Source organism: Trichosurus vulpecula, chromosome 1 (assembly GCF_011100635.1).
Source record: "Trichosurus vulpecula isolate mTriVul1 chromosome 1, mTriVul1.pri, whole genome shotgun sequence".
In the NCBI taxonomy this organism is placed as follows: Eukaryota; Metazoa; Chordata; class Mammalia; order Diprotodontia; family Phalangeridae; genus Trichosurus; species Trichosurus vulpecula.
The window spans coordinates 494,663,405-494,677,814 of NC_050573.1; the positions used below are offsets into that span (position 1 = coordinate 494,663,405).

Consider the following 14,410-nt stretch of genomic DNA (forward strand, 5'->3'; position numbering starts at 1 on the left):
AAGAATCACCTACCCAGAAAAACTGAGTAAAATACTTCAGGGCAAAAAATGGACTTTCAATGAAATAGAGGACAAACATTCTTGATGAAAAGACCAGAGCTGAATAGGAAATGTGACTTTCAAATACAAGAAACAAGAGAAGCATGAAAAAGTAAACAGGAAAGAGAAATCATAAGCGACTTACTAAAGCTGAACTGTTTTGTTTACATTCCTACATGGAAAGATGATATTTGTAACTCATGGGACCTTTCTCAGTATTAGAGTAGTTGAAGGGAATATACATACATACATACATACATATATATATATATACACACATACATATACATATATATGTACATATATATGTACATATATATAGACAGAGGGAACAGAGTTGAATATGAAGAAACAGTATCTAAAAAATAATAAAATTAAGGGGTAAGAAAGGAATATATTGGGAGAAGGAGAAAGGGAGAGATAGAATGGGGTAAATTATGTCAAATAAAAGTGGCCAGAAAAAGCTGTTATAATGGAAGGGAAGAGGGGGCAGGTGAAAGGGAATGAGTGAACCTTGCTCTCATTGGATTTGACTTAAGGAGGGAATAACATACAAACTCAATTGGGTATCTTACCCTACAGGAAAGTAAGGGGGAAAGTGATAAGAGGAGGGGGATGATACAAGTGAGGGCAGATTGGGGGAGGAGGTAGTCAAAAGCAAACATTTTTGAAAAGGGACAGGGTCAAAAGAGAAAACTGAATAAAGGGGGACAGGACAGGATGGAGGGAAATATAGTTAGTCTTACACAGCATGACTATTATGCAAGTATTTTGCATAATGATACATGTATAACCTATATCGAATTGCTTGCCTTGTCAAGAAAAGTGGGTGAGGAGGGAAGAAGGGAAAGAATTTGGAACTCAAAGTTTTGAAAACAAATGTTTAAAAAAATTGTTTTTACATGCAACTGGGAAATAAAATATACAGGCAATGGGGCGTAGAAATCTATCTTGCCCTACAAGAAAGTAAGAGGAAAAGGGATTGGGGGGGTGGGTGGAGTGGGGAAACGGGCAATCAGAATACATGCCATCTTGGGGTGGGGAGAGGGTAGAAATGGGGAGAAAATTTGTAACTCAAAATCTCATGGAAATGAATGTTGAAAACTAAAAATAAAGAAAAAATTTTTAAAAAGAAAATTACACATATTATATACTTTAAAAAAGGGCAAGCTATACATAATTTATAGAAGGAAATGTTCAATTGATTTTGTGCTCTGAATAAAAAGAAAAAAGTGGAAAAATACTTTATCTAGTTTAAAAAAATCACTTGCCCAATTTGTAAAGCCTGTTTAATTTCCTCTTTTGACAACAAGCACAAATAAATCATTTTTGAACACAAGTCTAAAAAGCTGACCTGCCTATAATAAACAAGAACATAGGTACTTTCAAAGCTGTTCTTCATCAGGGAGGTTTGAGGAAGGTTTTATGCTAGACGTGGCAGCACCTGAGCCCTGAAGGAAGGATGTTGTTTCAAAAAGTACAAAGGAGGATGGATCACATTCCAGGTACAGAAGCTGACTGGTGCCAGTGCCCCAGGGCAAGAGAGGGTAGAATGACATTGTGTAACACAGGAGAGAAAGACCCGTGGGGCTGGAACACAGAATGGGTAAAGGAGACTAAGGGAGAAAAAAAAGGCTGGAAAGTTAGGTTGGAGGGACAGTGGAGGGCCTTCAGTGCCGAGCTATGGAGACTGCAGTTGACCCCAGAAGCCAATGGGAAGCCAATGAGGTAGCACTGGAGTGACACAGTTGGACCTGTATGTTAGGGGAATTTTGTTGGGAGCTGTGTGAAGAATGGATTGCAGCTCGGAAGAGATGGGAGATGTGGAGGATATTACAATATCAGGTGAGAGGTGATGAAAGTCTGAACTAGGGGGCAGCTAGGTGGTGCAGTGAGTAGAGCACCGGTCATAGAGACAGGAGGACCTGAGTTCAAATTCGGCCTCAGACACTTGACACATATTCTAGCTGTGTGACCTTGGGCAAGCAATTGCCTTTCAAAAAAAAAAACAACAAAAGTCTGAACTAGGCATATAAACATGGAAGTGGAGAAGAAGAGGGGCTGGTGATATCCAGAGAACACAGCAAATGGTTAAAGACAAGAGGGAGAGGAAAAATTCAGATGATATTCTGAGGGTAGGTCAGGAAGGAGGGGGAATGGCGGTACCATCTACAGAAGCAGAAAAGCTGGGAAGGAGAAGGTGAAGAGGGAAAGAGGATGAGCTAATTTTTGAACATCAACAATGTCAGAGGAAGGGACACGTGGATCAGAATTTCTAAAAAAATTTTGCTATTAATTTATTTTTAGTTTTCAACATTCACCTCCATAAGTTTTAAATTTTCTCACCCTCTCTCCCCAAAACGGCCTGCGATCTGATATGAGCTTTACACATACATTCATTATACATACATTACAACGAATGGGAGAAACCATGAGAAAGAAAACAAAACAAAAAAGAAAATAGGCTGCTTCACTCTGCATTCCCACTCCATAGTTCTTTCTCTGGATGGGGATAGCATTTTGCACTGGATCAGAATTGTAAAAAATCTAACCTTGTCACCCACCTGGCCCATCACCAATCTACCCTACAGCTAAATACTCCTAAACGTGTCGTCTCCACTAATAAAAACATGAGTTCCTTGAGAAGCAGGGACTGTCAATTTTCTACTTGTATTCTTAACACTTAGAACCATGATAGGCACATAGTAATAATAAATAAATGCTTCCCTATTCCATTCCCTGTACAGAAATGTCTTTATGGGAAAATAAATTAAAAGATACAACTTGGCTTGCCTGCAGACCAACCTGACCTTGTGTTTTAAAGGGAAACTGTCCCATCCTTAGGCCTAAAAGTCACAGGAAGATTCGGAGCTGGAAAGAACTTCAAAGATCTAATGCAATCTCCTCATTTTATTGAGGTCCACAGAAGTTAAATAAATGTCTTCCCTATGGCCAAACCAGGAGGTAAGTAGTAGAGCCAAGATCTGAAGCCAGTTCCCAATGCCCAATCCAGGGTCAGATAACTTGGATTTTCCTAATTAGCTCCATGACCTCTGACAGATCCTAATTAGCTGTGTGACTTCTAAAGAGCTGTGTACCTTTGGGCAGATCACTGCCCTAATGTCTCTGGACTTGACTTTTTTCTTCTATATGATGAGAGGATTGGGCCACATCAGAAGTTCTTCACCTGGGGTCTGTCAACTTGCTTTTAAATATTTTGATAATTGTTATTTCAATATAATTTGCTTCCTTTGCAATCCTATGTATTTTAATTTATGCATTTAGAAATATTATTCTGAGAAAATATGCACAAGATTCCCCAGACTGCTAGAGGAGTCCCTGACACAAGAAAGGGTAAGAACCCCTGGGAGAGATGATTTCTGAGATCCCTTCCAGCTACAACATTCTGGGATTCTAGAAATAACTTATGCCTCAGAGGTGTGGGGGGCAGCAGGGAGGCAGCTAAGTCCAACAAATGCAAACATTTCCATATACAAAGAACAGAAAAAGAGGACTGTAGATGAGACAACAAATTTCTATAGAGCTTGTGTGCTTGTGTGTGTGTGTGTGATTGTACGCATAGTAAGTTCCCATCAATTTCAAAGCTATTCTGGTTGCTCGTGCCTCCCTCTGAACTTTCTTCTTTTCTGTTCTGCAGAAAGAGTTCTAAGGAAGAGAAGGTTTTTAGGAAATGACAATGAGTTCCAATTTGGGACCTGCTGAGTCTGAGATGCCTACAGGACATCCAGCTGGCAGTTTTCAATAGATCTGAGAATCGTCTCCATAGAGGTGATGGCTGAAGGTGTGGGAGACAATGAGATCTGAGAGAGAGAGAGAGAGAGAGAGAGAGAGAGAGAGAGGGAGAGGGAGAGACAGAGACAGAGACAGACAGACAGACACAGATGGAGAGAGAATAGAGGAAGAATAAGGGCAGAGATCCAGACCAGTGATTCTTAAACTGTGGATCACGACTCCATATAGGGTTGTGAAAAATTTGGCAATGGTCAAAGTTTTCTGAACATGCAATGACCAAAAATTTATTAAAAATCAAACTCGTAATGAATCGAGGTGTTTCTGGCAGCAACTTCACACAGCCTTGGTTCTGAATGCACAACATGGGCACTTGACACTGTGCATGCCCTCACACCATGCAACACCAATCAATGCATGCACACCTATGGCCCACTACAGAACAGAATATAACCCTCACAGTTTTTTCTCCAGCTTTCCTAGCCCTTGGGCAAACACAAAGGCCAAGGCTCATCCCAATTATTTTTTCTTTTCCCAATTAAATACAAGACGGAAAGCATGGCTGGGTCTATACTAAAGGTCAGAAGAAAAGTCAGGTGCAGAGTTTCTTAAGCATTTCTTTCTCTAAACTCAAAGTAAGGTTACCAACCATCTTTTATCACGGAAGCAGCACACTTTTAACGGATGTTTTTAATGATGTCATGGCAGGGATGTTTTTGCAAATTTCTATTTTGGCACTCTTCGCTGGGCACAAGGATACTGTTCTGGTAGTGTTTGGGGAGCGGGAGGAAAGAGAAAAGGAGGGAAAAGGAGATCGATGGTGTTGTCATCACTACTTTACATTCAAAATGGTCAAAGTCAGCAGTTCTCAAAATGTGATTTGGAAACCTCTGGGTCTCACTGAGGAAAAAGGTACACAAAAATGTACACTTAAGTTTAATCTGCATTATTAATGTTTTCTCCATTACTTTCTTAATTCTAGACAGTCAACAAAACAATAAATCAAGCCCTGATTTGTAGCACTTGTCAATTTCTGAGATGTAAATGCTCACACTGAAAATTTAGCAATCTGCTCTCTGACGGCTCAAGTGAATGCCAGCATAGCACTGCTTGAGGGTCCCAAGACCCTTTTACAAAACTATAGTTGTCCCTTCCACATTTCAACTTTCCCCATCTCAGTTTCAATATATTGTGGGTTGACATAAGAAGCTGAATGGGAATTTTTGGGGAGTTTTGTGAAATCTGCAGACGATACGCAAAGGCCAGCAGATGATACAGAGCTTACGACCAAATAACCCATAAAAGAAAAAGAAAAAATTCAGACTTCTTCTCTGGTATGAAGGGAGGGCCAAAATTTTTTCTTCAGATTTTCCAGACCACCTGGGTGCCGTGCCCCTAACCCCAGTGATGTGGAAGGGTACTGTCATAACGATACAGGACATTTAAATTTCTAATATAGTAAATATCAACAAATATAATCCACATAAACAAAAGTTCTTTGGGGGAAGGAACAGGAGTCCTAAATGAATTTTAAGAGTATAAAGGGATCCTGAGACTAAAAGATTTGAGAACTGCTTGCTGGTTCCGATAAGTCTTCTAGAGATCAAAATTACTTCACTCAAAAACTGTGTATTTCCAATCAAGCATATACCTTTTTTTTTCAATTGCTTTTCCTTGGACTCAAAATTATACAGCACCCTAAGCTTTAGGAAGATACTGGCAAAAGCAACCCAGGAACAGGATATGACAGTTGAAGGCAGGGAGGAGAAAGGTCAATAATTAATTGCTTGTTGCCTGACGAGGAAGTAGAAGCTTGGTAAATACTCCAAGCGGACACAGACTCAGAACCACCCTGTATTGACGTGGAAGTGTGCCCAACCCACTGAACACGACTTAATTCTTCCATAAAAAGGCTCCTATGAATATCTTTTCCAACTTCGTGCTATCATGAATGGTAATAAAATGGAGTGAAAAGAAGAAACAGGCTGAGGAGGTGAATTGAAGCCAGAGGGGAGCCGGCATTAACCTGAGTTCTCAGAGAACAGAATGCTAAATTTTCAATGTGAGTATTTACATCCCAGAACCTGACAAATGCCACACATGACAGCTTCATTTTTTTATTTTGTTGATTGCCTAGCCTTAAGATAGTGATGGAGAAAATGTTAATTTTAAAAGAAACCTAAGTATATTGTGTGTACATTTCCCTCCCAGAAACGCAGTTATTAAACATTAATAGCATACTGCTACCCTCCAGGATCCCCAAACCACAATGTTTAACTATTTTGAATGTAAAGTAATGATGACAACAAAGTTAATTCCCAATATTCCTCTGCTTGGCTCAGGCATCTCCCTTTACAGTGTATGTGAATTGCCACCAAGGACAGCTGCCCCAGCTAGGGGGCATTTCTGGTTACTCAGCACTAAGAATTTGAGTCATATCTCCCATGTTTATTAGGTGGGAGATTGATCACAAGTAAGGGATCTTCCTTGGTCTCCAATCAGTAAGCATCCTTGCTCTCATCTCTTAGAGCAGAGGCATCAAAGTCCCTGCCCCTCTAACGGTATTAAAGCATAATTGGGAAAAGTTTAGCAAAATTAATAAAAATACAATACAATATAGATAATGTTAACATATGGTTTTCTAAGTCAATATCCTGCCTATTGAGTTCGACACCAATGTCTGAGAATATTCTGGTCTGGAAATCTCTAATGAACTTTTCATGTAATATCATGTATTCTACTTACCTTATGTGGGTCTTATCTTCCTGTAGGACTGTAAATTATATGAAGGCAGGGACTCTCTCTTAGCTACATTCTGTATCTCTCCCAGCACCTACCACAGCACTCTGTACACAGAATGGGCCTCAAAAGGGTTTGTTGACTGGAGGTGAGTGACTTCATCTGAACCTCAGTATCCTCATCTGTCCAATGGACATTATATACATAACCAGCAACAAAGTTGTTGGGAAGACAGTAAACCTTTGTAAACCTTTATGATAAATGTTGTTGCTGTTACTATGATTATCAATTAAATTTTATTGTTCAGTCACATCCAACTCTTCACGACACCATGGACCATAGGATGCCAGTACTGTCCATAAAGTTTTCTGGCAAGGACATTAGAGTGGCTTGCCATTTCTTTCTTTAGTGGATTGAGGCAAACAGAGAGGTTAAATGACTTGCCCAGGGTCACACAGCAGGTAAGTGCCTGAAGCTGAATCTGAACTCAGGTCTTCCTAATTCCTGGGCTGGCACTCTATATTTACCGTACCACCTTGCTACCTCTACTAATCAAATAGCCAGCTTTTAATCTTGGTTTATAAACAGAAAGGCTTTGTGGGAATTTGAATGTGGCAAGGACCTCAGTCTCCATGTAGTCCAACATATATAATGTACCCAGCAAGTAGTCATCCAACCTCTAAGTAAAACCCTCCAGGGAGAAGGAGCCCAGCACCTCTTGAGGCAGCCCATTCCCCTCTTAGACAATTCTAATCATTAGGACGCTTTTTCCTGACCCTAAGCCCAAATCTGCCTCTTCAGCCTTCTACACATCGTCCCTGGTTCTGCCCTCTGGCACCAAAGCGAACAAGACTAGTTCCTATTCCATGTGACAGCCCTGAAGACAGCTATACTGTTCCCCCTTCCGGGGTCTTCCTTTCCCAGTTCCTTCAAATAATCCTCACATGAAAAGAACTCAAGACGTTTCACCATCCTAGGCGTCCTCCTCTGGAACCATTCCAGCTCTCAATATCCTCAAACTGTAGTGTTCACAACGGAACACAACACTGCAATGATGTTCAAAATTAAGGAGAATTATGCTTGAATGGGGGCATGAGGTGTAGTAAGCCGTTAGGTGGCATGGTGGAGAGAACACCAAAAGGACCTGAGTTCAAATCCAGCCTCAGACCTTTATTAGCTGTGTGAACCTGGGCAAGTCACTTAACTCTGTTTGATTCAGCTTCCTCATCTGTAAAATGAGCTGGAGAAGGAAATGGCAAACCCCTCCAGTATCTTTGCCAAGAAAACCCCAAACGGGGTCATGAAGAATTGGATACACCTGAAACACCACCACCACCAGCACCACCACCACCACCAGCGCCACCAGCACCACCACCACCACATGCTGGGATGGGGAAAGGAAATTTAGACAGTGCTGACAGCGAGGAACAGGGTGCTTTGCCTTTCTTTGAATCCCCAGGGCTTAGAGCACATCACTGTTGATGTTGCTGTTCAGCCGTTTTCAGTTGTATCTGAATCCTCGTGACCCCATTTGGGGTTTTCTTGGCAAAGATACTGAAGGGATTTGCCATTTCCTTCTCCACCTCATTTTTTTCTTGGGTTTTTTTTTTTTGAAAGGGGAAGGCAGGGCAATTGGGATTAAGTGACTTGCCCAAGGTCACACAGCTAGTAAGGGTGCCAAGTGTCTGAGGCCACATTTGAACTCAGATCCTCTTGACTCCAGGGCTGGTACTCTACTCACTGCGCCACCTAGCTGCCCCCAGCTCATTTTACAGATGAGGAAACCGAGGTACTTAATAAATGTATAATGACTGACAAGTGGATGAGCCTGAAAAACCTGCTCCCCGCTCCTTGCTGCCAGCCCCAGGGCTTAAGAGGACACTGGTAGCATTTGAATTTCTGGACTAAAAAAGGCAGGCCACTGATTGTTAATGCAAGAAGGGATTTTAATCACTCCCTTTGATCTGTTGTAGGATTAAAGATTTCAAGTTGGAAGGATTTCTAAAGATCTTCTAAATCTAATCCTCTCATTTTACAGAAACCTCAACGTAAAATAACTTACCCCAAGATCAGCTAGATAATGAAGTGCCAAAGCAGGATCAGAACCCAGGCCCCCTGATTCCCAAGCCTGTCATCTTTCCACAATACCATGATGGATTTTCTCTTTTTCCTGTTTTGCTACTAAGTACACGAAGTGACCCACAAGATATTTATCTAGTTTGGGAATGGGTTTCTGTACTTATATAGAAATTTGGAGATAGCTGATGTTCTGATGTTTCTCAATACTTTAAACCAAATACAGATTCCCTTGAAATCAAACAACCAGGTAAATGGAAGTCATGAATAAGGAATTTGGTCTACAACACCCAATGAGATGAAATCTCAAAGCTCAAGACTTGGACTATTTCTATTAGAAGAGGCATGGGCAGAATGTGGTGCTTCTCTGATTCATAGGTTGACTTTCTTTTTTTCTTTAATAGATGCCTTTGACCTTTACTTCACAGTCAGATCTGGAGATAAACTACCTCCCTCTCTCTTATTCTGCAGGACCCTCAGAGTCCCTCCTTTTTAACAATTAAAAGTGGTGAAACAAAACCACCAACAACCTATGCCACATTCCATACCTACAGTCTCCAACTCTCTAATGAGAAGAAGAGGTAACTATTCCTTCTTCAGAGCCAAGATTGATCATTAGAATTACTCAGTCCTGTCTGTCAATGTACACACACATCTGGAGGCTAGGGACAGCAAATGGCCTCTTCGGTGAACAAACCACTACTGTTGGTGAAGACGCAGTTTTGTTAGGTTAACACTAGAAGGGCTGAAATTGAAGAATACTCTGAAGAAGCAGAACTGCATTGATTGATGGATACAAATGTCTATATAATTGGGCGTACAGGCCAATCCCTTCTGGATGTCATCAACGTCACTTCCACCTCATAAGAGGTGCCATAATTCTTAGAAGTCTGGTTTACAGGCTCCTAGCATCCACAGTCAGCCCATACATAACTTCCAGTTAGCAGAGAGGATTTTGGACAGGGTCCAGTGTCCACGTAGCAAATGAATAGAAATTTGTTCCTGCCCGACCCACCCTTCACCACCCAAAACAGCTGCTATCACCACGTATTTCATTGACCTATTACTAAAGTATGCTCAAGCTGGAGGAAAAAAGTCAGAGTGGGGAGATTTAGGATCTGGATTCACATGAAAAGACACTGGATTTCTTGCTGTCCCCTTTACCACATCAAAGTGATGGATGAGGAAAGAAGGAAGAGTCTCACCTCATCCATTCCAGAGGCAGTGAAGAAAATCCCTATTTCCTCAGCATATTTCTGTAACTCCCTATACTGGTCGTGGCTGAATTCGAGGTAGCGCTTGTGCTCTCCGTAGGTTTTTCCCCAGGAGTGTTTAGAAGTGTAGGGTCGCTCCAAAGCTCGACGGTTGAACTTGTGTTCCAGCTCACTCTTCTGAAATTTGGCACAGTCAGCCCCACACTCCTGAAAGACACATTAGAACAAGAGCTGATGAGTGATCCCCTCACTCTGGTCATTCTAATCCCAAAGGAGCTCGCAACTTAAAAATGACAAGTATATTTGAAAACGGAAAACTACTTATATCGGATTTGGGGTGAAAAAGGTAGAGAGTCTAAGGAGAGATGTTCACACTGTATAGTCAGGACTATCCGGATGGGGCAGTAGTAGAAAGGGCATTTCATTAGCAATTAGAAGACCCCATAGTTAACCCCATCACAGAGGCAGTTAGATGGCTCAGTGGATAGAGCACTGGGCCTGGAGTCAGGAAGAGCTGAGTTCAATCTGTCCTAAGACACTCACTAGCTGTGTGACCCTGGACAAGTCACTTTATCTCTGCCTTAATCCACTGGAGAAGGAAATGGCAAACCATTCCAGTATCTTTGCCAAGAAAACCCCATGGGCGTGCTATGGTCCATGGGAACGCGAAGAGTTGGACTCAATAACAATAAACTGTAAGCAAAGAGCCATCAGCAACGGTTCCCCTTCCTCTTCCCCAGCTTCCTTTACCCACCCTCCACCTACCTGTCCCAGACCCCACTGAGGCATCGGGGCTGCCCACACTTCTTGAATGAGTTGGGAGTCACTCACTACAAATGGCAAGCCACCAGGCTTCACTCTCCACCCCACAACTAATATCCCCTCAAGGCCTCTGGGTACTGCCATAATAACCTACCAATGCATCCTAAGGACTCTTGGGCCTGGACACCCTTGCTGCTTGGCCTTTGGAACAGGGGTTCTTAACCTGGGTTCCACAGAACTCCTAAGGGGGCCATGGATAGATTTTGGAGGGGGAGAAGGGATCCATTAATTCAGATGGGAAAAAAGTTACATTTTTATTTCCACTAACCTCTAACTGAAATGTTATTATTATCAATTATTTAAAAACATTATTCTGATAGTTAACCTTGATATGTGTATTCTAAATATACTCTAAAAACAGTAAACGATTGTTAAAAGTTTTTTTCATTCATTCTTTCATTCATCTGAAATCCTACTTTAACAGATCAGGCAACTGAGGCAGAGAAGTGAGATTACCTACCCAAAGCCTTTGTACTACAAATCCATTTCTCATATCCAGACAAAGAGAGAAAAGTGAGATCTTACAGTTAGACACAGGCAATGTATTTGGGTGGATTATAAATTCTTAAGCTTCATTTGTAACCAAAAATCTAAAATGCTGGTGTAAATGACCTCTTGTACATATGCCTCTCCTGTTTCACCCCAATACCTATCTGGTATTTATCTACTCTGTGTGTTTACATATGTATGTATATATTAACTTTATATATTGATGCTATATTCAAAGAACCAGAGAAAGGTGTTTTGGATTGATGCTCTAATGAGAGTTTATGGAAAGCTCCCTTTTTTAATACGTTGTCTTTTCCCCACTGGTATGTAAACTCCTTTAAAGAAGAGCCCATCTTTTTTTTTGCTTGTATTCACAAAGCTAAGCACAAGGACTGGCACATAGTAATCACTTAATAAATGCTCACTGACTTGAGGATAAAACGTTGTGGAGAGTGGAGATCTATCAGGGAAGTTTTTCAGGTGTAAGCCCCAGGTTATCAACTTAGAAGAACCCACACTATCTGCTTTGGCCGCAGAAGCGGTTTCAGCCAAACTAAAAGTCAAGCTTCCTCTACATTTAGGCTCCCCCAAACTCCCAGTGCAATGCAGATGGATGGGTCTCCTTCACTCAAAGTAAAACTATGGGAGAACAGCAGCAAGCAAGGGGCAGCAACCTCCAAACTAATTAAAGTTATAGCCAGTTTTGAGGCTGTTCCTGGATTACTGAGGATGCCGGGTCATTCATAAACGTAGAGTTAGAGTGTCAGTGGGAAGAAGCACAATTTTGTTCAAGGCGTCTCCAGGTAAGCCAAGAGACCCAGGCGCCCCCTCTCCCCAGGTGCTCTTTCCATGGTGCTGTCTGTTGGTGCAGCATTCTTCTAAAGCTTTGGGAGAGCCGGTGTAACTCCCCAGTAGGCATTTCTCCACCCCCTACTGCTAATTTGCCTTAATTCAGGGGTTCCTAATAGATAGAGAGAGGAGAGGGGAAGAGAGAGAGAGGAGAGGGAGAGAGGGGGGGGGAGAGGGAGAAGGAGAGGGAGAGAGGGGGAAGAGAGAGAAAGAGAGAGAGAGAGAGAGAGAGAGGGAGGGAGGGAGGGAGGGAGGTCCTGGACCCCTTTCTGAAGCCCAGGGACCTCTTCTCGTAAGAAGGCTCTTAAATGCATAAAAAAAATACAAAGGAAACCAATTCTGTGAAAATAGTTATTCAAATATTAAAGAAAAGAAACAAACAAGTGCCGGTCCTCAAGAGCTCCACTTTTCAATCTCTCAGCCCCCTCAAGGAAATAAAAGTTCATGGACCCCAGGTTGAGTCCCCGTTTTACCTTCTCCAAGCTCACCACCTCCAGGAAGCCCTCCAGAACGGACCCCGTTGGCACCACTCCTTCCCCCCTGCCCTTCCGAAGCGAGGTCAGCGAGCTGCTCCAGGGGTGACAGACCTGGCCTGGGCGCACACGTCCTGCCTCTGCAGCCCTCCCCACATCCCCTGTCTCCGTCGGTCTGGGGCTGCCCCCTCCGGCGGGCTACCTTCGCCATCCGGATCATGCGCTTGGCCAAGTCCATGTCTCCCTGGTGGTTCTGCCCGATCTCGGCGATGATGAAGCAGGGGTGGTTCCCCCCGACCCAGCGGCCGGGGCACAGCTCCAGCTCGAGCGGCATCTCGGGCGGCGTCCCCTGCAGAGGAACCGAGTCCGGCCGCTGTTTGCAGGGCTCTGTTCCCAGAAGCCCTACCCTCCGGGCCGGATCTCAAGCACAGGCCACGTCAGTTCGGGAGCTTCCCTCCTCGGAGCCAATCCTCTTCCAGCCGGCCGCCCACCTGACGCCCGGAAGCCAATCAGTAAGACGCAGAGGGCCGGGGCCGAGCTAGCGGGAAGTGCAGCTGGGGCTGTCTGCGCTCCTGGAGCTTGCCTGCGCTCCTGGAGGTCCTCCGTCCCATGCCCAGCGCCTTCCTGGAGGCCGCCGAGTACCCTATTCAGCCCTGAGCCCCCAACCCAGTGGTGCCCCTGTGACCGGAAGTTAGCAAGATTATAGCAGTCACATGCTGCTGTAAATAAAAGGAATGAATGAATACATAAAAATGAATGCTCTCAACACCCAAAATATCCTGTAACCCCTTCCTACTCTAGGGACAGTTTCGATGAGTTTCTGTGCCTGTGAGGAAAAAATGAAATAATATATTTGTACCTACTCTTTTTTAACTTGTGTTAGTTATTTACACGGTGTCTGCCCAGTTAGTGAGCCCCTTGAGGGCAGGGTACATGGTAGTTCTCTGTATGTCGCCTCACACATTACTGATAATGAGATTGCGTTGACTCTCCTTATACTGGTTAGTCCCTACCCAATCCTTGTTTTAATTTTTTTGGAGGGGGAAGGGCAATTGTGGTTAAGTGACTTGCCCAAGGTCACACAGCTAGTAAATGTGTCAGGTGCCTGAGGTCAAATTTGAACTCAGGTCCTCCTGACTCCAGGGCCTGTGCTTTACTCACAGCGCCACCTAGCTGCCCCTGCCCCTATCCAATCTTGCAAGTAATTTAATGTAGGGTGGGGAAGCCCACTGTGTTCTACTCAAGCTTGGGTAGACAGATTCTTTTGTCTAGATAGCCACAGGAGTGGTCTGGCATAGAGTGTCTAGGGGGGAAGTGATGATGGAGGGACATTAGCCCCTGTTGGAAGGGTATATAAACTGTGCACCCTAATCCCAAGGTGAACTCAGTTCCAAACTGGCTCCCATGCATGAACGCTTCATGTTACCGGTTCTGAGAGAAATAAACATAGATGCAACCTAATTCTGTTTGTCTTTCTTTGACGAAACTCTGAAGGTTGACGATGCTTTCCACTGTACCACCCAGTCTTCTCACTGCATGCAGCTTGTGATGACATACATGTAACAATTTCTAAGGTATTACCTGTTTTAGATCAACCACCTTTTAAATGGATGCCTTCCTCTATTAGAGAGGCACCCTAGGCCCTTGGCTGAAATTCAGAGAATGCCCTGGACTTTATGTATAATATCCTTATATTTGGGTGTCCTAAACAAGAGTTGATGGAGCAGCTAGGTGGCACAGTGGATAGAGTGCCAGGCCTGCATGCAGCAAAACTCTTCATGAGTTCAAATCCAGCCTCAGATACTTACTAGCTGTGGGACCCTGGGCAAGTCACTTAACCCTGTTTCCCTCAATTTCCTCGTCTGTAAAACAAGCTGGAAAAGGAAATGGCAAACCACTCCAGTATCTTTGTCAAAAAAAAAACCAAAAAGGGGTCACGAGGAATCAGACATGACTGAA

General features: G+C 43.2%; 1 protein-coding gene across 1 annotated transcript in view; it reads right to left on the minus strand.

Moving 5' to 3' along the window:
* The window catches only part of NANS (N-acetylneuraminate synthase), a 28,565-nt gene extending 15,436 nt beyond the window's left edge, over positions 1-13,129 (minus strand). The window contains exons 1-2 of the mRNA XM_036742414.1: positions 12,654-13,129; positions 9,810-10,025 (exon numbers count right to left, since the gene is read on the minus strand). Of these exons, the coding sequence (XP_036598309.1) occupies positions 9,810-10,025; positions 12,654-12,785 (348 nt within the window). The 5' untranslated portion in view covers positions 12,786-13,129. The remainder of the gene's footprint in view (positions 1-9,809; positions 10,026-12,653) is intronic.
* Positions 13,130-14,410: the final 1,281 nt, after the last annotated feature.